The following is a 22,496-nucleotide window of genomic DNA, read 5'->3' as shown; positions in this document are numbered from 1 at the left end:
TTTATGTGAAGATCAGTCAGGTTTTTAAAGTCAAAGCGCGGACGTGAAGGAAAACATCCCTTCACGGTTTTCGAGCCGGAACGTTCAATGAGTGCCATGAGAGGGATAGTAAGAAGTCAAAGAGCATGAATCAAAATTCTTATAGCCAAACAAAAGACCAAGAGATTTTTTCAAAACACAACATTTTTTTATTCAAAATCACTTAACACTAACAAACAACTCTAACATTTTTAACAATAATCCAACAATATAACATCAAACATTTTGTTTCAAATGTGCTCGAGTTGCGGTCCACACATTCTTTCTTTATTCATTTGTATTTCTCTCAGCTCGATTAGGTCGCATCTAATTATTTATTGGATTATTGCCAAAGTTCCAAAAGGGTTTAATTTTCCCACACAAAGGGGATTAACTATACGGTACGGGAGCTGTACAGTTGAAGGATAGAAATAAAAGAGAAAATTACACGAGAGTCTTTGTTTTTATGTTATGCCTGTAAGTTTTCCTACCTGGGTTAGTTTTCCAAAACTCTTTCACAGGCATGTTCACTTCTCGTGGCGCCATGTGACATAGCCCCATGACGTCCTTATCTCGTACTTTCCCCGTTAAGGATCCATGTCCCCCCCCCCCCGTTTATATTTTTTCGAGTATTTAAAACTTTCCCTAATCAAAAAAGATAGTTTTTAAGGTACACACAGTGTCCTTGTTTACACTAAATTTTTAATTTATTTTTAGAATTGTTATAGTTATTATAATTTTAAAACACATCTAGAGATTCGTGTTGCTTCACGGCCCAGAGAGCCTCAGAGTCAGGGAGCGAGACTGAGATCTTCGGTCCGTTTCAAGGTGACATTAATAAGGGGTACCCTCCGAAGCGCCCCCTCCTGCCCCCCTTCTCCTCACCCCCAGTCCCAAGTCCCCAAAAATCTTTAAATGAACCTGAATTTAGTTATTATAATTTATTATTTTTTAATTGTTATGACTTGGCCACATGCCATCATTGTTTTAGTTATATAATCCGTAATTTTCCTTATTAAATTGTTATCGAAGTTGCCGTCTAAATATAAGATCTGATTTCTTCTGTATTCTCTTTCTTATAGATTCCCATTATCAACTGAATTCTTTCATTTTTCCTTTCTTCGCACTGTGCTATAGCATGATAATTCGTAAAATTTGCTTTTTTTTCACATGGGGTATTTAACAATTGTTCTAATCATTCTTCTTCGTAGTGCGACTTCTCCAGTTAACCATGCGTTATGTAAGTATTTGAATATTATACTTTGAATCTTGGGCGAGCCGATGTTGGCCCAGTGCCTCCAAACTCTATCCCAATTAACGTAGATATTGTCTTCTTCTACTTTATTTTTTATTCTTAGGGTTAAATTTTCTCTTATCCAATTATAAGTTTTCTTCGTTTCAATTCCCCATAGTTCAACGACATTCCTATATTTACATAAAAGTTATTTTATATTCCTACATTTCCTTCGTACTTCCAGTTTTTTTTTACTAACTTATTATTTTTGTATATATCACTTTTATTCCTAATGGTAAAACCAAGCCAATAAATATATAAAGCTTTCCAAGGAGTTTTTGGTTGGTTATTTAGCTTTTTAAATCTATTTAAAATATTGGAACATTTAATTAAAATTGGGCTTGGTAGGCCAGCCCTCCCCTATTCATGGCCCTATATAGTGTAGATTTCTTTTTAACATAACGTGTTTTCAAATTCCAAATATATTTTATAATGTCATTATCAGTTGTGTCATGTTCATTGTTCCCTACAGCTACAGAATTAAAAAGATAATTCGTCTTAGTAAATACGTTTTTGCAACTTGTGTTCGCTCCATTATGCATAATGGCGTAAGTACCCAGATTTTGATATTTTCATTTATTTTCATTTTTACACTTTTCCAGTTTTCCTTTTCTTCATTTTTACCACAAAAAAATTTCATAGGGCTTTAACCTTGTCTTTAATTAAGTGTGGTGGTAAACCCGGGTTGTTTCCCTTCCAGTTCCCTATTTTTAGTATCTCAGTTTTGTCATGATTGATTTTTGACCCAGACGCTTTTCCGAATGATTCGTATTCCTTTTCCAAGTGTTTCAAGGAATTAGAGTCTTAAATAAAGTTTGTACAATCATCAGCATGTTAGAGCATTTTAAACTCTTCTTTTAAATTTGTAATTTTGATACCTTCTATTCCTTTGTTGATTCTGATTTTAATACTTAGAATTTCTATTGCTATTACATATAATAGCATTTACAGTGGGCAGCTTTGCCTCACTGATCTTTCTATGTCAAATTTTTCCGTTATAGCACCATTGACTTTAGTACTAATATTAGTACTCTTACTCGTACCTCAACCACAACAATTCAAGTTGAGGCTACGACATCGTAGCTACATTGACCTGTATACTGGCAGTTATTTTATTATACAGAATTTTGTTCCAATTTTTGGAAATTTCTTCCAAAACCAAATTGTTCCAAAACCTTTTATATATATTATGTTCTAATCTGTCAAATGCTTTTTCTTGGTCGAAAAGTACCATGGCTCGCACATATGGGCATGGGTAGGGGGCACGCCACCCCTAAACAACCCTACATCCTCCTATTTAATCTCTAAACATGTTTTGGCTTACATCCGTAAAACTTAAGAGCTTACCACTACATGTTTGTCCCTCTTCGCCCCAAAAATAATTATGCGGACGCCCCTGAATGTAAGATTGAAGTGAGTTATTGTTTCCAAATTATAAATTCTCCGCGGATGTATTTATCTCTAGGAGGAAATAAGTAAACACCGGTTTGATTACTTGCGCAGAAGCTTTATTCTCCTATCGTTGTGCAGATAGCAACACAGGTAAACAACATGGCGGGCAACGAAGAGCAACAGAAAGATAATGCTGGTGAAAATATAATTTTAATCAATTATTCCCATCAAAATCTTGCTTATGCGTATTTGTATTTTTTAGAATGGTGTATTCTTTTTCTTAATGCCAGCGTATGTGCGAAAACAAAAATCTCTACCCATATTCGTCTCCATCTCTCTCTCTCTCTCTCTCTCTCTCTCTCTCTCTCTCTCTCGATCGATCGATCGATACAAGAACATCAGTTTTTAAGAAATGAGTAATAAGGGACAGAAAGATGATCAAATACAAACAGCTCGCAGAAACATGATCTTTCTCATCCAACTCGCACACTATTCTAGACAATTTGCCAGAGGATACTTTATATATTACCAGCCAATGGTAAAATATTTTTACAATTGAAATCTTTGGACCCGTTTCGTTTCCATAAAAGTGAAAATTTATATACTGTCTGAAAAACGTATAGCATGATCAATGAGATTCTGATAGGGACAAGGTAATTTATCTCAGCAGCTGGGGAAGGTATATATATATATATATATATATATATATATATATATATATATATATATATATATATATATATACTGTATTGCATTTCTGTGCATCTAAAGTTTCTGTCTCCAATACTGAAGCAAAATGCATACCGAATTCGACCAATTGATGAAAATAAAATACAGCAGTGCTTGCCATTTGAAAAGAGGCAATTGTCACCAGAATATTCTGTTCAAAATAATATTAATTTTGGACACAGGGGATACCAGCCCCTTGTTTTCCTGACTTGTGATATGTCAGCCTATTCTGCACACAGCTTTGAAAAGATGTACTGTTTGTCCATCAGGCTATAGAAATGAAATGCATTACTTTGGTCTGTTTCTGTCAGCAGTTCAATTGAGTAATTAGGTAAGGTTTATAGCTAGTTTAAAAATTTCAACATACAATAGATGGCGAGATATTAGCCAAACTAAACTGATCTTGTATAAAGGTTAGTAAATTTCAACATTTTATATAAAAAAAGCTATTATGTGGACGAGAAACAACAATGAATAGGATGCAACCTGTTTACAAGCTTGTTGATGGGGAAAAATTACTTCAGAATTTGGAAACAGACTAAATGCCATGGAATTTCTTGAGAATTTATGTTCTAGTGGCAAGTTGACACATTAGGTAACAGATGATTTTGTACATGTGGGACAACTTCTTGCAAAATTGGAAACGTGGATTAAAATGCAGTATTGTTTTAAGGTATACATTTCCATCTTTTATATAATGTATTTATTTGTATGATTCTAAAAGATACATAGTATAGCGGATTTCTGGGTTACAGGTTCAAAAAGATCATGGAGTGTTGACATTTAGAAATCACATTTTCATGTGCATTTTGAGTCGAAATGTGGGATATTTTTGTACACTTTATGAATTTCACTTTCCTTGATTAAAGTATGATTTTCTTTCTTGATACAAAATAGATTTTTGAACCAAAATAATACATGATCCAGTGCTTACAGAAATGACGTATCAATGTGCAGAATTACCCGACGTGCAGAATTGGCCCACATGGTGGTATATATATATATATATATATATATATATATATATATATATATATATATATATATATATATATATATATATCTGTCAATAAAGTTTTGTCTGGATGATTTTTGATGACATTTAAAGTGCAGAGCAAAAACATGATTGAACAGAGTTTAAGATCTTTTAATATTAAATTTTAGAACAACAATTAGTACTTAATTATATATGAATAAATGCACCTACATGACCACACTGACATAACACAATAACATGCCAAGCAGTTGCATGTCAATCACATGTAAGCTGGATCATAAACTATAGCTATAACCGACTTATATATTTTTCTTAAGTAAATGAGTTTAGGTTCTAGGATGATCTCTTGGCTTGCATAAGCTCCACTATGGTGTGTTTCAGAGTGCAAACTTAAAATAAAAAGAATGCCATATTCACAATGATGTAATTATGAAATACCAGTACTGAGGAAATAGGATAATGCGATATTAGCATGAAATTAAATAATTTAGTTCATTTATAAATGTGATTATGACTGATATCTTGACTGTAGGAGAATTTTTCCAAAACGTTCAGTGGAGTTAGGTTTGGTAGAATCTTGTTTGTTAGGCAAAATAGTTTGTTCCATTGATTTATATAACTGATAAGTATAACATTTCATTCCCTTTACAATAATTATGTTGATATAAATTTCAGTGAAGAGGATTTGTTCTGCTTACATTTGTCAATGTAATTTGCATGAAATAAAAAAGAGAATTTTTATGTCTTTACTCTAATTCATTACGATTTTTTTCTCCTTCAGATTCTTTGATTGCAGATATACAGAAAAAGATAACAGAAGCCTTTGATATATTTGATCATGAATCAAACAAAACTGTGGATGTGAGGTGAGAAAAGATATTTAATTATGCAGCTGGTCCAAAAAGCATATACATCAGATAGTTGTAAAATAATGTATTGTTTGGCAGAAATTCTGTTTGCAATATTATGCAGTGGAATAACATATCACCTTGATCAAATATTACGCTTGAAAAGATGTAGTTGTACATTAACTTCCTAATAAATATTCAGATAGCTCATGTCACAGTATGATGGTTCGCTGGTTGCTTGCTTTTTTATGGCAATTGTAACACTATATTTGCTAATTCATGTAAAGAAGATGGGAGATGAGCACCTTTCTAAAATGGTGCTATCATAAAATGAATATATAACAACTTAATACACAGAGCCATAGCTTTAGCTGACATGGATAACCCATGACATGGATAACAGAGCCATATGACATGGATAACCCACAAACCCACTTTAATGTGGAGGCAGATGTCGATCCCTGCTTTTAGTTTTTCTTGTCATAAACCATAAGAGCTTATGTGATGGCTTATTTTCCATCATCTGTCACCCATCCATTTGTTAGCACTAGTTTGCTCTTGGTACTTCTCCTAAACTTATACTTGGTGGTTTGTGATGGAACTTTACTTTACACACACATTCACCCAAAGGTCTAGTTAATTGGTCCTAAATGAAAATCATGTTTCTCATATGTCTTGAAATTCTTGTTATTGCTACTCTTCATAAAGTGATAGTCATATTAACATGTTGTTTTCTATATAAGACTTCTTATGCTGTCAAGATAGTCGTAAATGAAAATCATGTCAATCTGACGTATAATATGGGCAACATGGCAGCTGTTTTGAAAATCTTTTTATCGCTACTCCTCTTTAATGGATGGTCACATATACATGCTGCTATGTATAGGTATGCCTGTGTCTGTGTGTGTGTGCATTTGTATCTAAATAAGTTCCTTTGTATGAGGGCCTCAGGGTAGATTTGTTCTTCAGCTAATTGTGTTACCCTCTTTAAATAAAGTCATTATTATTATTATTATTATTATTATTATTATTATCATTTCACGTCCAGTGCAGCATCAATGCCTAAATACACACTGTGCATGGTCCACACTGACAGTCTCACAATAGTCATCTTATTCTAAAGAATAAACAATTTTCTTTAAATTTACTGACAATGCCTACATCCAAGAGATGAATCACCACCTAAAAAAGAGAGAACAACCCACAGATAGGAACTGCATTTATGGGTATTGACCCAGAAGTAATAATTGTGATCTAAATATTGTCAGGCCAACCTTTTAGTGGCCAATTTTAATGAAAATATTAGACTTACATGCCACACATATTTCAACTTTACTCACCAAAACTCACTGATTTTCATAGTGAACACAGTGTTGGACAGCTGTCAGAAATTGTGTAGTGTAGGTGTTCAGTAAGTTGCAATTTTTGGACCAGATGCTTTTAATATCCAAAGTTTGCCATATCATCCTGAATGATATTTCAATGCTGTAAAAACTTATGCTTTATTCAAGATAAGTTGTATCAGAAAATATGTTTGAAATTTTAAAAAACCCTGAATAATTTGAATTAAAATGAAGTTTTACATAAAAATATAAATTTGAAACTAACTTTTGAAACATAATAAAATTTTCATGCAAAATTAAATATAATATTTACAGCAAAGTTGACGAATGATATTTTAAACAATGGAAGCTTGAGTTCATGCACCTTACATTTCATATAAGGGTAGTGAACCACAATAACTCACTAGGTAAAATTTGCCTCTTCAGATATGTATTGGTCTGTGTATTAGAACAATGACTGGTGTTACAGTCCAGATTTGTTGTGTCAGGTGCTCAGCCAGTTGTTTAGATAGATAATAGTACTCTCAAAGTAGCCATGATGATGGTACCAGTAGCATGTTTTATAGCAAAGATGCAAAACATTCATGTCATTAGCATTAAGGTGGCCCTGTCCAGGGAGATTTTTTACCTCACTAAATAGTGATGCTGATTGAATTGATTGAGACCTAAGCAATGTCTTTTAGGTGCTGTACTGTGTTACGAGTCTGTGCTCTTAAAATAAGTAACAGAAAAGAGTGAAGACAACAAGCTTTGTAAAATTTAACAAATACTTTATTTCCCAAGAATACAAAGTGAAAAATTATTTAAAAAAAGAACTTACAGTATTGCAAATTAAATTCAAAAATAATCCAAGAATTAAAAACACAAGTCCTGGCAATAAAAGTCCTAAATAAAACTCAGTTCAAATTTCAAAGAGATCCAAAATTGAAGGTGATGACATGTTTGTTATGGCCTGTGAAGTGCTGATGTGTCAACAGTCTCTTGTTGAATCACAGAAATATTATTCCAGGTTTGAATTCAGTATAGATTCCAGTGAATGTCTTTATCCAAGAATTTTGTCAGAGCACTTTTGTATTTCCAGAGAAAATAATCACTTGAATTCAGTAATTTGAAGAAAATAAAATTCAGATCAAACTGGTCACAACATAATACAACTTAAAGTGCTAGATGTTAAAGCATGACTGGTAAAATCCTCACAGTCACAAGATAATATTGTTTTCTGCTTGACCCCAAGTCACAAATTAGCATTTCCTAAAGACAACGTAATGGAAAATAACCTTCATGAATGATCTTATGAGCCTTGTTGACTTACAACACAGTAGATTTTGGAATCTCCAAAACCCTGATTCATATCAACATGTTCACCTGAATAATAATTTGATTAATAAGCTCATACACATAGAGAATAAGGAAGCTATTATTACTTGTTTGCATATTTGAGATTTATAAATGCTTTTTAAAAGTCAGGTCAAGCAGAAATGAACACAATGCTGGATAAGGTCAAGTCCAGCAAACAATGTTACCCTATAATAACATGTAATGAAATTAAAAAAATTAAAACTAACAGACAAACAATTAAATTAAATACACATAACAACTGACACTCAGAAATGTTGTTGTTGTTGTCGTAGGGTTTAATGCCATTTTTCAGAACACAATAGGCTACACATGGCGGCCAGTATTAATGGTGGAGGAAGAACCCGGGAAATCCCCGGAAAGAACCACTGACCCTCGAGAAGCTACTGGCAAGCTTTCTCACATACCCACATTGGCTGAATCTGAGACTCGAACTCATGCAGACAGAGGTGAGATGGCAGTGATCCGTAATGGAGAGCGCTTTAGACCACTCAGCCACTCGGGGCCCCACTCAGAAATATGAAGTAATGAATATATTAAAGTGACTATTCATCCCCAAAATATAAGTGGTTTTATGAACTATGTTTATTAGAGTATATTCAACCATTTTTATGGGTTAAATTAATAAGGAACGCCATCTATTATAAAGCTTATTTTATCCTGGGAAGGGGGAGGTTTGATTATTTACATAACAGTTGCTAGATAATACTATACTGAAAGTTTGACTTGTAAGGTACTGTTTTAAAAGTTTATCATCAGAATTTCTAATTTACTATGGAAATACATCATATATGTACCTGTCATATCATTATAGGTATAGTCAGAGCCTATATCTTAAATGTAAAATTCTGATCCCAAAAATTCTATTAACTTTTAGAAACAGTTATATAAGGTTAAATCAAATGATCAGTTTTAACAGTTTTGGTGTAATATTTAAGTGTTGGTTAAGTAGAATGGTTTATTAGAATGTGATGTCAGCTTATGCTACAATGCTGTATTCTATCAGTTAATTCAATTAATGTCCCCACCAAAATTTACAACAAAAAGGAATGTATTTTATGTTAGACTTACTTAGACTTACTTCATTTTATATGTTAGATATCATCAATAAGTGTAGCATTGTTTTCAGTTGTCCTAGTTGCATTATCAGTCATTTGGGACAAAGTATATGTCTGGAAGTAGTTTAGCCATTTTTGAGGAGGATCTAACTTCAAAAGATCAGCCATTAAAGCACCCTAAAATGATTGTCTTGTTATCGTCATTTAGAGAAGTCTTTTCAGTTTCAGTTTCTAGCTTATCAACCCAGTCAGAGGTAGAACTTGGAAGTCTATAAGCAGAACACAGAAATAATGGTCTGGATTGAGGGAGTGATATTTCAATCCATAATATTTCTGTATTGCCTATTTTTTTCCTCCATTTGTCTGTAGCATAATGGTTGTGCAATGTATAGCAGAATACCCCTGCCACGACTGTTTCTGTCCTTCCTTTCCAGTTCATAATTAACTGTATTGAGTATGTGATTAGGAACTGTTACAGGATTCAAAATGGTCTCGCATAATCCCAGAAAATCTACCGACCCTTTTTCGTGCAACATTAACTTAAGTTCATCCAGTTTAGGTATAACACTGTGACTATTTAAACTTTCTATCTTAAACCTTTCCTCTTTAAACTAAATTATTGTATAGTTAATAGATTTAGTTTTATTTGCATCATTTGATAAAATATTGTCTCTTAAAGAATTCACAGCATTAATGGAAGAAAATGCATGAGTAGCACCAGTACTGTTAACTATTAACTCCAGTACAATAAGAATTACATAACATGTCAGGTATTTGAGAGCCTTCAAGGGATTCTTACAAGAGTTGTTAAGCATTGAATTTATACTGGTATATTCATTATGTACCTAAGGCACAGTCACATCATCTGACCTTGCACAAGTCTGTGTGTTCCCTATGAAAGTAGGCTGATAAAGGTTCATTGTCATTTCATTGTTTTTATTTTTAATGTCTGTTCAGTATTAATTGTAGAGCATGTCCATTTTACAGCTTTTACGTGACAGCAGGTTGCACTCTGTTCACAGTTCAGATAATATGATACCTGTTTGCAGAATTTTACATTAAAAAATGTACACTGTTCTAATCCATTTTATTGCTGGTTATGTGTTGCATCGGCCTGCACTTCATCGTCTTTTACCTATTTGTATGTACATTACTTTGTTTATGTCCTAGTTCATTACAGATATAGCAACAGATCTGCTTTCCATGCAGACATATATGTGTTACATGTCCCAGCTCTCAACTGTACAGACAATATTCTGACTCACGCCTGACCCCTTTTATAAATGATAATACCCATATATACCCTAATTGTGACAAAATGCTATAATAAGTGCATACCAACTGTTCATTCAAAATTTGCATAAAATAGTCACTTCTAATTACACGTGTCTCAGCAGCTAATTTTCTCAGAACCAGCTACCATGTATATATGCATGCATAACTTTTGAAATATACTATGCAGGTATTGTGTTGCTTATCATATATATGTGTAAGGATGTATAGTTTTAATTCATCCCAGTTTCTTCTTTGCTACTGATTGTTGTCTTTTTTTGTTATAGAGAAATTGGTACAATAATTCGCTCCCTGGGCTGCTGTCCAAGTGAAGCTGAACTTCATGATATGCTGGCTGAGGTAGGTGCATTTTACTAAATAGTGAAGATTCTTCTCAATAAATCATTAATTACTGGTGTGGCTGAATAAGGCACATTGTCATTACTGGTGTGGCTGAATAAGGCATATTGTCATTACTGGTGTGGCTGAATAAGGCATATTGTCATTACTGGTGTGGCTGTCTTAGATACATTGTCATTACTGGTGTGGCTGTCTTAGATACATTGTCATTACTGGTGTGGCTGTGGTAGTCACATTGTCATTACTGGTGCAGCTGAGGTAGGCACATTGCCACTACTGGTGTGGCTGACCAGGGGACATTGTCACTACTGGTGTGGCTAAATAAGGCACATTGTCATTACTGGTGTGGCTGAGGTAAGCACAATGCCATTACTGGTGTGGCTGAATAAGGCACATTATCATTAATGGTGTGGCTGAGGTAAGCACATTGTCATTATTTGTGTGGTTGATGTAGTTACATTGTCACTACTGGTAAGGCTAAGAATTAGAAACATTGTCATTACTGGTGTGGCTTGGCTGAGGTAGGCACAATGCCATTCCTGGTGTGGCTGAGGTAGACACATTGTCATTACTTGTGTGGCTGAATAAGACATATTGTCATTACTGGTGTGGCTGAATAAGGCACATTGTCATTACTGGTGTGGCTGAATAAGGCACATTGTCATTACTGGTGTGGCTGTGGTAGGCTCATTGTCATTATTTGTGTGGTTGATGTAGTTACATTGTCACTACTGGTAGGCTAATAATTAGAAACATTGTCATTACCGGTGTGGCTTGGCTGAGGTAGGCACAATGCCATTCCTGGTGCAGCTGAGGTAGACACATTGTCATTACTTGTGTGGCTGAATAAGACACATTGTCATTACTGGTGTGGCTGAATAAGGCACATTGTCATTACTGGTGTGGCTGTGGTAGGCTCATTGTCATTATTTGTGTGGCTGATGTAGTTAGATTGTCTCGACTGGTGTTGCTAAGGTAGACACATTGTAATTTACTGGTGTGGCTTGGCTGAGGTAGGCACAATGCCATTACTAGTGTTACTGAGTTAGACACATTGTCATTACTGGTGTGGCCAAAGTAGGCACATTGTCATTACTAGTGGGGCTAAAGTAGGTGTATTTCCCTGATTAATAAAGATTCTTCTTACTGAATTTTATAAGTCATTTGTTACCGGTGTAGCTGAGATTGGTGTATTCCTTTGTATAATGAAGATTCTTACTAAGTCGTTTGTTACTGGTGTGTCTTAGATAGATGTATTCCCCTGTATCATGAAGATTCTTACCAAGTCATTTGTTACTGGTGTGTCTGAGATAGGTGTATTCCCCTGTATCATGAAGATTCTTACCAAGTTGTTTGTTACTGGTGTGTCTGAGATAGGTGTATTCCCCTGTATCATGAAGATTCTTACCAAGTCGTTTGTTACTGGTGTGTCTGAGATAGGTGTATTCCCCTGTATCATGAAGATTCTTACCAAGTCGTTTGTTACTGGTGTGTCTGAGATAGGTGTATTCCCCTGTATCATGAAGATCATTTGCATTTAATCACAAGTTTACTGGTGTATGTACTTGTACAGTAAGGATATAGCCCAGTTTTTCTTGCACATAATAGTTGTGTTTGTAAGATCTTAGGAGCATGGCCCTAAAAAATAAATTTGTATGTTTTAAGGAATTATTTTTCAGCTTGATATCTTTCTTTCTAAAGTAGGCATTTTGCTAGATCTTCTTTATTCATCATCATCATCATCATCATTGTTTGATCATATTTTCCATATGTATCATCCACAGATAGAGGAAGAGGAACCAACAGGATATATTCGATTTGAAAAGTTTTTACCTATGATGACTAAGGTCCTCATGGAAAGAAGGTAATGTGTCAAATTCAGATATGTGTGATGTCATAGCAAGGTCCTCATGGAAAGAAGGTAATGTGTCAAATTCAGATATGTGTGATGTCATAGCAAGGTCCTCATGGAAAGAAGGTAATGTGTCAAATTCAGATATGTGTGATGTCATAGCAAGGTCCTCATGGAAAGAAGGTAATGTGTCAAATTCAGATATGTGATGTCATAGCAAGGTCCTCATGGAAAGAAGGTAATGCTTCATCCAAATAGATTTTGTGATTCCTGTTTAACTTCCAGAGAAGGTCAGTTTAAGGTCAGAGGTGTTGCTGACAGCAACAGATGATTGAGTTATGAAAATGTTTGGATTGATCTAGACTGAATGTTTTAATTTACACCAATTCAGTGCCTGAAGTTGAACAATGTCTGGAAAAAGCTAAAATAGTTACACTTGTTGTGCATCTGTGATACATAACATGCACAGAATTATTGTGTAAAGGATTGTTTTATAGCATCTGTGATAAATTATTAGGCCTGTATCTTTTGCACTAGTTTGAACATATTTTGAGTTAGATAATGAAAACACTATAGGTTTAGTTTCTGGGAAGTTTTCATTACTTGGAGATATTCTATATTGCAGGTAAATATTGGGACTCATTTGCTTGAAGCTTGAGAAAATATATCACATCTTTTTATTACATTTTAAAATTGTTAATTATGAATTTTAGTCTTCCTGCAGTTTTAAACATGGGCATAAATTATACTGTAATTTTGCTTTAAGACTCGTTCACATATGGATTCTGGTAGGAGTTAAATAAATCCAAACATAAATTTTCATTCACTTCACATAATTTAAAAGCATTCCCCATATCTTTGCTAGTACAGTATTGTGTAATTCTTCCATTGTAATCCCATGCTTCATTTGTAATCCCATGCTTCATTGTAGTCTTCCATTGTGATCCCATGCTTTTTTTGTAAGTTTTCCGTTGTAATCCCATGTTTCATTGTAAGTCTTCTATTGTAGCCTTTTGCTTTATTGTAAGTCTTCCATTGTAATCCCATGCTTCATTGTAAGTCTTCTGTTGTATTCCCATGCTTCATTGTAAGTCTTCTATTGTAGCCTTTTGCTTTATTGTAAGTCTTTCATTGTAATCCCATGCTTCATTGTAAGTCTTCTATTGTAATCCTATTCTTGAGGATAATCCCATCTCCAACCTTTCTATAAAAAAAAGTAAAACTTCAGAAATCTTGTCCTGGTGATGAACACATCCCCAAGCATAATTTTCAAAACAATTTCAAGGTAGATGCCTTGACCATTTAGTCTTATAACTTTCAGATCTAAAAGCTCTAGCTCCAAGTTTAAAAAGTTCAGTATTCAATACATTTAATTAAACTGTAGAACATTAGGTATCTTTGCATCTTTGTTCCTCTACTTGCATTCTTCTTTTATTGATGCAGATTTTCTCTAAATAGTATATCTCAATTTATGGTTTTAAGCTTGAGCTAGATTTTCACACTCAAGATTCAGGAGTATGGGTCCAGGCCCTGTAATAGATAAACATAGGACCACCCCCATAATAGATGAATATCGGACCAGACCCAATAATAGGATAATTTTTTTACTTGCATACAGTGCCGAATCCTTCTTGTAACAATCATAAACATAAGCCACAATTTACTATTACATGTATTTTATTTATGTTGCAGGTATAAGCCTGCTCCAGAAGACCAACTTCTTAAAGCCTTCCAGGTTCTAGACCAAGATGGAAAGGGATACCTGAGCCCTGAGGAACTTACTAAATACATGTTAGAGGAGGGTAAGAAACAGTTAGACCCAAACAAGGGATCACATTTTGGAGGGTGTGAGATGAGCCCACAGTTTGTGTGTGTGGGGTGGGGTGAGGGTGTTATTGGGATTGATTGGCAGATTGTACCTTCTTACAAGGTGTCCACTTTATTTGGTTATTGTTATCTAGAGGGTGATTGCCCTAAGTGTTGTTGCCCAGACTGAGTGAATATTAATATAAAGTTTGAAGCTTAAAGATGGAATAAATAGAGATCTGAGCAGATATATAGAACAGAATGACATGAACCCCCATACTTCAAGTACAACTATTTAATCAATTACATAAACAACTTTGATAATATGTTACATTAGGAAGATACACTTCTCTTTTGAAATAAATCATTCACAGAATTTCAAACAAATATACTTATAAAAATAGCCGATCTGTTTTAAAGATAGAATTGGTTCATTATAGAATCAAGTGAACAATCAAAGTCATTGCCTTGTACAACTTCATAACCTGCTTACTTCCGGTTCACTCCAACTTCACTGTGGCTGATCTTCTTGGTCCTTTTGCTTTTTTCTTCTCCAAACTTTCTATTGTCTCACCTCTTTTGGCCCTCAGACTTTGTGTGGGTAGGTGGATATGTACGTATGTAGATATTTTGATACTTGGATAAGTAGGTACATGGATACATCTATGGAGCTATTTCCCCCTTTCAAAATAAAAAGAGAATCAACCTAAATCTTCTGTCAGATATCCTACTGGGAATAGATCATTACTTCCGTCTCGTTATGTTAGATATTGTCCTATTGGAATTCAAACAGATACCAAAGGCTCTCTGGTCAAGCCAAACATGGCAGACCATAACCTAGGTTCATGATATCAATGTACTTCCTAATGGCTATTTCACCACTGACTCACGTTACCATCACACGAGACATAACAGTTCCATTCTTGTCTCAATTACACAAATGAATGAATGAAATTCATTATATGATTTAACTACATTATTTTCAGTGAATACACACATTCAAGTCTTTAGCACACATGAAATCACTTCATGGATTAACAACATTAATTTCAGTCAATACACACTCAAGTATTTATCGTACATGAAATCATCTAAGTTTGGAGAATTCACATGGATTCTTGTAACTCATATCAACTAAAGTAATACATGAAATTCTTCCTATAACAATCAAGACAACAAATTCAAACAATTTGTCAGACTTATTTAAAAAAGATCATTGTATGAATTCAGATAGATGAACTCAAACACAGTCATACTCATATAAAAAATTGATCTATGGATTGAAACAAATGCATTCTTGCAAATATAAGCAAATAAATTCAAGCAAATCATTATATTGGTATCAACGAGTTACATGAGATTGACACAAATACCTTGCGCTTTCAGGCTTTGCTTGCTTCTACTGCCAGAATTGTGTCCATCGACTTTCCAGACATACGGTCCCTTGAATAAATCTTTTGTGAGAGAATTTCTTCTAAATTCAATCTTGGAGTCTCCTATATTTTTTCCTCTTGCAGGAAAATGTAGACTGTTTTAATTTTTGTGATAGGGCATATTAACCCCAAGAAATTTCATGTGTGAAACATGCCCCATATTTAGTGTAACCAATCAGGATTAAACATATATACTGCCTTTTATAAATAGGTGCCAAAATTGCGGTCAGCTTGACTTCTCACTTTCCAAATAACTGAGTCTAGTCGATTTAAAATCTGACATGTTCGATACAAAGATCGAAGTTAACCTTTTCCTTCCAGTTTGTCCGACAGTTAAATAAGCAAAGGCTTAATTAAGAATCACTTCCTCTCACAACACAGACATTAAAAATCATTGCAGTATAGTGATTTACATGCACCTGTCCCCATAAATCTAATTAATTGTTCTCTTTCCCAAATGAATGTGCTCTTTATATATCGACAGAGTCATTTTAAGTTTCTTGATCTTGGGTCATACTAATATTCTCTGGTTTTGAAAGTTAATTGATTCATCACATCATGCGATTCATCACATCATGCTTCTTTTCTTTCTGGTTTTCATATCTTTTTTATGCTGAGTATACAATAGGGCATCGTTTATTTTATGCTGAGTGTAACATAGGGTTTAATTTATTTTATGCTGAGTGTAACATTGGGCTTCTTTTATTTTATGCTGAGTGTAACATAGGGCTTAGTTTATTTTATGCTGAGTGTAACATAGGGCTTAGTTTATTTATGCTTAGTGTAACATACGGCTTCATTTATTTTATGCTGAGTGAAACATAGGGCTTAGTTTATTTTATGCAGAGGTACAAGGAAGGTTTTACATGTTAGTTTAAATATGTACTGTAAATGGTGCTGAAGGTGGTTTAAAGTAGTGTGCTGGCATGTGCTACAATGAGGGGCTTTCCATCTGTACCACCTTAGTCTCAAGATCTGATTCCAGGAGCTGGCATGTGTTATGGTTAGTGGTTGCCCATCTTTAACACTATGTGCCAGTATCAGAAATGACATCATAGACCAAGGTGTTACAGATGGGCAACCCATAACCATAACACATCCCAGCTCCTGGAATCAGATCTTGAGACTAGAGTGGTACAGATGGATAGCCACTCACTGTAACACATGCCAGCAGCTGGAATGAGATCTTAGACCCTGGTGTTACAGATGAGTAACCCCTAACCATAACACATACCAGCTCCTGGAATGAGATCATAGTCCATGCCAAGCTTAATTACTGTCTGACATTTTTATTGTATTGTTTGCTTCTTACTGTGTCACTGCCAAGCTTAATTACTGTCTGACATTTTTATTGTATTGTTTGCTTCTTACTGTGCCACTGCCAAGTTTAATTACTGTCTGACATTTTCATTGTATTGTTTGCTTCTTACTGTGTCACTGCCAAGCTTAATTACTGTCTGACATTTTCATTGTATTGTTTGCTTCTTACTGTGTCACTGCTCAACTTAATTATCATCTGAAATCATTATGAATATAAATTGTCTCCTTCTCAGTGTAACACTAACCAACTTATTTGCCGTCTGAAATTTTGATCAATATACATGATTTCCTTCTTAGCATGTAACTGCATAACATAATTACTATCTGAAATTTGTATCAATATACATTATCTTCTCCTTATTGTGTAATTACTCAATTACTGTCGGATTTTTTAAAATCAGTATACATTGTCTCCTTAATGTGTCACTGCCCAACTTACTATCTGAAATCTTTATTATCTTATGTCAAATGTTTAGGCTCAAATAAACAGTAACACAAGAAAGAGTGAAAACAACAAGCTTTGAAAAAATACAATAATTTATTTCCCTGGAAAAATTCTGTAAAACTTTAAAAAATATATGAACTTACAGTTTTATAGAATCAAATCCAAAGTAATCCAAGAATAATTCAGGAATAAAATGTTTTTAGTCCTAATAACAAAATGTTCTACTGATTTAAAGTTTGAATCCCAATGAAGAATCCAAGATGGAAGACAATGACGTATGCTGCAATCTGTAGTGTTGAAGTCTACAGTTCCTTGTAGAAACAAGAATTATTACTCCAGTTTTGAAAATCAAAATAAATTTGTTATAAGAACTATCTTTGATTAAGAATCTCACATGAGCACATGTATTTTCCAGACAAATAACATAATGAATCCTTTTGAAACCAAGTAATTTGAAATAAGTCAATCCATTTAATTTGAAATAAATCTAAACAGCACAATATACAACTTCCAGTTTAACAACACAGCTTCTACTGAGAATAATTCTCTAAAACATAGGTTATATCATCCTCTAAACATAAACAGGGGGTCACATGATCATGTTCTGGAAGCTTATAGAATTATGTACTTGTTAAAGGTCACGTACACCCAGTGTGACCCTGACAAAAACCAATCATTTTACTCTAAGAAATAAAAAATAAACAAATTGTTTACATCTTAAACCTGAAGTCCCATCATGACCTTGACAACAACCAATCATTTTAAAATAAAATAGAACTTGTTTACGTGGATGCTACAAATTTTTAAACAAGGTCAGGATTTAGATCAACACCTGGTGTTTATAAACTAACAGTCAACTCAAACTATTTTCTGAAAAATTATCATCAATGGTGAATAAATTTACATTACAAAATCATGTAATGAAAAATAATTTTTTTAAAACTGACAAACAATTAAATTGAAATAAATATATATTAAATCAGATATAATTAAATCAAATATACACAACAATTAGTACATACTGTTTTTGTCTTAGTGTATCACTGGTCAACCTAATTATTGTCTGAAATCTTTATCAATACGTGTTGTCTTGTTTAGTGTATCACTCGCCACCTTAACTACTGGCTAAAATCTGTATCAATATGTATTATTAGTAGTAACTCACTGAAAAACTTAATTACTGTCTGAAGTCTTGACTAATATGTATTATCACTTTCTAGATTTGTTACTGGACAACATAATTACTGTCTAAAATCAAATTAAATTTACCTCATTTCTTTACTGGTAAAGAATGACAATTATGGTACTATGTATGTACCGCCATCTTGGCCAATTCTGCGCATCGGGTAATTCTGTGCAACAATACATCATTTCTGTAAACCTTGTATCACGTGCAATTCTGGGTCAAAAATCCATTTTGTATCCAGAAAGAACAATCGTATATTAATTAAGAAAAGTGATATTCATAAAGTGTACAAAAATATCCCACATTTAGACTCGAAATGCACATAAAAATGTCATTTCTAAATGGCAACGTGAATACCCACTCCATGACCTTCTTAAACCTGTAACCCAGAAAATTTGATTTACTATGCATCTTTTAGAATAATACAGATAAATACATTATATAAAAGATGGAAATGTGTACCTTAAAACAAAGCTGTATTTTAATCCAAGTTTCCAATTTTTCAAGAAGTTGTCCCACATGTACAAAATTGTCTGCTACCCAATGTGTCTACTTGCCGCTGTAGCAAAAATTATCAACACATTCCTTGGCGTATAGTCTGTTTCTAAATTCTGTAGTAATTTTTCCATATCAACAAGACGTTGTAATCATATTACATCCTATTCATTGTTGTTTCTCTTCCACATAATAGCTTATTTTTCATACAATGTTGAACTTTACTTTTTTACATCGGTTTAGTTTGCTTAATACCTTTTGCCATTTATTGGCATTTTTACGTTGAATTTTGTAAACTAACTATAAACCTGACCTAATTACTTGACTGAACTGCTGACAGAAACAGTCTGAAATAATATATTTCATTTCTGTAGCCCAAATGGATAAACATGACATCTTTTCAAAGCTATGTGCAGAATAGGCCGACATATCGTGAGTCAGGAAAACAGGGGTGGTGGTATCCTCTGTGTCCAAAATTAATATTATTTTGAACAGAATATTCTGGCGACCATTGCATCTTTTCAAATGGTAAGCATTGCTGTATTTTATTTTTGTCAATCGCTCGAATTCCATATGGGTTTTGCTTCAATATTGGAAACGAAAACCTTAGGTGCGCAGAAATGCCCGACAGCAGTGTATTTGTACAGAATGCTTTTAAAAATTATACAGTGGTCCCAATCTGATTAAAATCATAACTCCACTGAGCTGTGTGAAGATCTGACAGCAGACTCTTTGGGGTCATGTTCTGGTGATGTTTGAATTACCCAATGGAAATGCAGCTTTCAGAAATTTGAAAGCAAATCAAATCGTTCAGCACACATTGATCCTCTTCAGAATACTGCTTAGTCACCCAAACATGAAGATACACAAACACATCTGACTAGCTGATAAAATAAGTAATTATGGTAATAACTTAGGTCACCAGAACATGAACCCTAAATGGTTGCTGTCAGATATTCAGATAGGACAGAAGAAATCTGATTTTAATCAGATTGACAGCAGTCCTTCATTATTACTCTTTTAAGAGGAGTCATAAAAGTATTTCAGAATTGTAAGTGAGGATGTTTGGGGTTATTGTTGGTGTAGGGTTTAACGCCATTTTTCAGCACAGGATAGGCTATACATGGCGGCAGAAGATCCTGGGAAAACCCCGGAAAGAACCACTGACCCATGAGAAGCTACTGGCAAGCTTTCTCACATACCCACATTGGCTGAACCCGAGACTCGAACCCATGCAGTTAGAGGTGAAATGACAGTAATCCATATCAGTGAGCGCTTTAGACCACTCTGGGCCCCGGGGGGGGGGGGGCGGGTAGGATCTGTGTGAAAACTACAGTCATCCCAATGATGGGATCCCAGATCATGCCCATGCTTTATGAGGGATAAAACTATACTGAGATGATTTTAAATTAGGGTCACTGTAGTTTCAAGTATTTGATGAACATTACATTGACCACATGAAATATACTAGCTGTTAATCTTTTTTGTTTCAGGTGAGCCATTTTTACAGGAAGAATTAGAAGAGATGTTATCAGCAGCAGTGGACCCAGATAAACGTGTTATATTATACAAAGACTATGTATCCACCATGTCTGTGGAAGATGTATAGCTTCATCAGTATATTTACAATCCATGATGTTTTGATTTATGTACAAGGACAATATTAGCTGCAAATATTTATTGTATGATTGTTTACACTTCCAGGATCTGAGTGAAATTAGATCCCACTCCAACTTTGTTTTGTGTAAATTACACAGGCATATTTATTATATGCTCATTTTTTTATCCATTAACTTTACATTGTCAGAATCGTTCAGTATTTTATGATATTGCACGCCTTCATATTGCATTCACATGCATATAAGGAACTACTTTCTATTGTAAACAAACAATGGACGCAGATGACAGCACTTTTGATTTGTAAACAAATCATGTACACTCACATAGTAGGTGCTTTATGTTTTGGTTGATTAAATTTGTTTCTGAATGAAGTGAAGCAGATGCTTCGTGGACTGCCACATACTAGTTGACTTTGCACATTCTGAATTACCTTTTTTGATACAATGTTTCACATTTAGGCTAGCTATACAGTAGGTGCAAGAAAGGTCCTTACAAATAACATACAAGTGACAGGGCATAAACTGTCTTCTTTAGCTGGTAATAAGAATGGCAAAAAAAAATATACTTACAGTTTTACATTCTGAATTTCCTCAAAATGTACTTTTTTAGTTCTGCAAATCCGAATTACATGAGCCATGTCATAGGTTTTCAATCTTGATTATACATTTCAAAATTGTACTGTAATTTTGAATATAAGTGCAATTACATCCTCCTTAATGCACTCAAAATGAGATAAGCGTTAAATTCCATAGCATCTTTTTGATAATTGCAATTGAAAGACTTCATATTTTCCCACATTATAATTTCAAACATTCAATGACAGAAACAGAAACACATTTGCAGACGTCAACACGCTTCTCTGTTGCTTCTTCAATCTGATGTATTTTATGTGGAATTGTCACATATAAATCCAGTCCATAATCACAAAATTTTGTAGAATTGAAAAAAATACCAAAATCTATTCATTCCATATCAAATGGAAAAGTTGTTGCAATGCACATTTATTCACAATATGACTCCAAATTTCAATTTTAACTAGACACACCATTTTTCTTTCAAACGTTATGTCGAGCATGTGACTAAGTTCAGATTTATCTGGGCAGAGTTATGTGCGCAGTATTAATGTTGTTGTTGTGTAATGATGAATCTGCGCTTGTGTATTTAGTTTGGAATACGGCATACATTAAGTTACTTTGTTTCTTGTAGTGTATTTTGTTAATATAATTAAGCATTAGGTAGAATAAGAAAATGAGCATATAATAAAAAGGTTACTGCATTTGTATGGGAAAATATGAACTCGTTTTGTCGGATGGGTATACTGCACTCTTAAGGTCGTGTAGTATTTACATCTGAAAAACTCGTTCCTATTTTCCCATACGAATGCAGTAACCCATAAATATAAAACAAATTTTATTCTTGTATCTTGTTTCACCCATTTATTCATATTGGCCAATAAAGACTGTACAAAGTTTTGCAGTTTTTCCTTTGTAAATTACATGTTCTTAAGGTAATTTTTAGGTAGCCTTGGTAGTTCAGATGGTCAAGCATTGGATGTCCTTGTGAAAGGCACTTAGCTCCCATTTCCTCTGCATGATATAGCCATTAGTGTGTTTAGTGGCATTAAAACCAGCAAAAACTAAAAGCAAACAAATCAGTTCATCTTTACAATTCT

The 22,496-nt window shown here is 34.0% G+C and overlaps 1 protein-coding gene across 1 annotated transcript; it reads left to right on the top strand.

Moving 5' to 3' along the window:
* The first annotated feature begins 2,807 nt into the window (after positions 1–2,807).
* LOC149804810 (dynein regulatory complex protein 8-like) lies at positions 2,808–22,296 on the top strand. Its single transcript, XM_089944845.1, has 6 exons — positions 2,808–2,900; positions 5,212–5,296; positions 10,595–10,667; positions 12,452–12,531; positions 14,212–14,321; positions 20,698–22,296. Exons 1-6 carry the CDS (start codon positions 2,864–2,866, stop codon positions 20,811–20,813), a joined length of 501 nt encoding a protein of 166 aa, XP_089800971.1. The 5' UTR covers positions 2,808–2,863; the 3' UTR covers positions 20,814–22,296.
* Positions 22,297–22,496: the final 200 nt, after the last annotated feature.

Source organism: Sinohyriopsis cumingii, chromosome 2, assembly GCF_028554795.1.
Source record: "Sinohyriopsis cumingii isolate HCF-2022 chromosome 2, ASM2855479v2, whole genome shotgun sequence".
Taxonomy (NCBI): domain Eukaryota; kingdom Metazoa; phylum Mollusca; class Bivalvia; order Unionida; family Unionidae; genus Sinohyriopsis; species Sinohyriopsis cumingii.
The sequence above is the reverse complement of the archived record's forward strand: the minus strand, read 5'-3'. Positions and strand labels throughout refer to the sequence as shown.

Excerpts from the sequence above, each read along its gene's own strand:
- LOC149804810 (XM_089944845.1), top strand. The coding sequence starts at position 2,864 with ATGGCGGGCAACGAAGAGCAACAGAAAGATAATGCTG. Across the intron at positions 12,532-14,211 it reads AAGGTCCTCATGGAAAGAAG|GTATAAGCCTGCTCCAGAAG; the intron begins GTAATGTGTCAA and ends TTTATGTTGCAG. Across the intron at positions 14,322-20,697 it reads TAAATACATGTTAGAGGAGG|GTGAGCCATTTTTACAGGAA; the intron begins GTAAGAAACAGT and ends TTTTTGTTTCAG.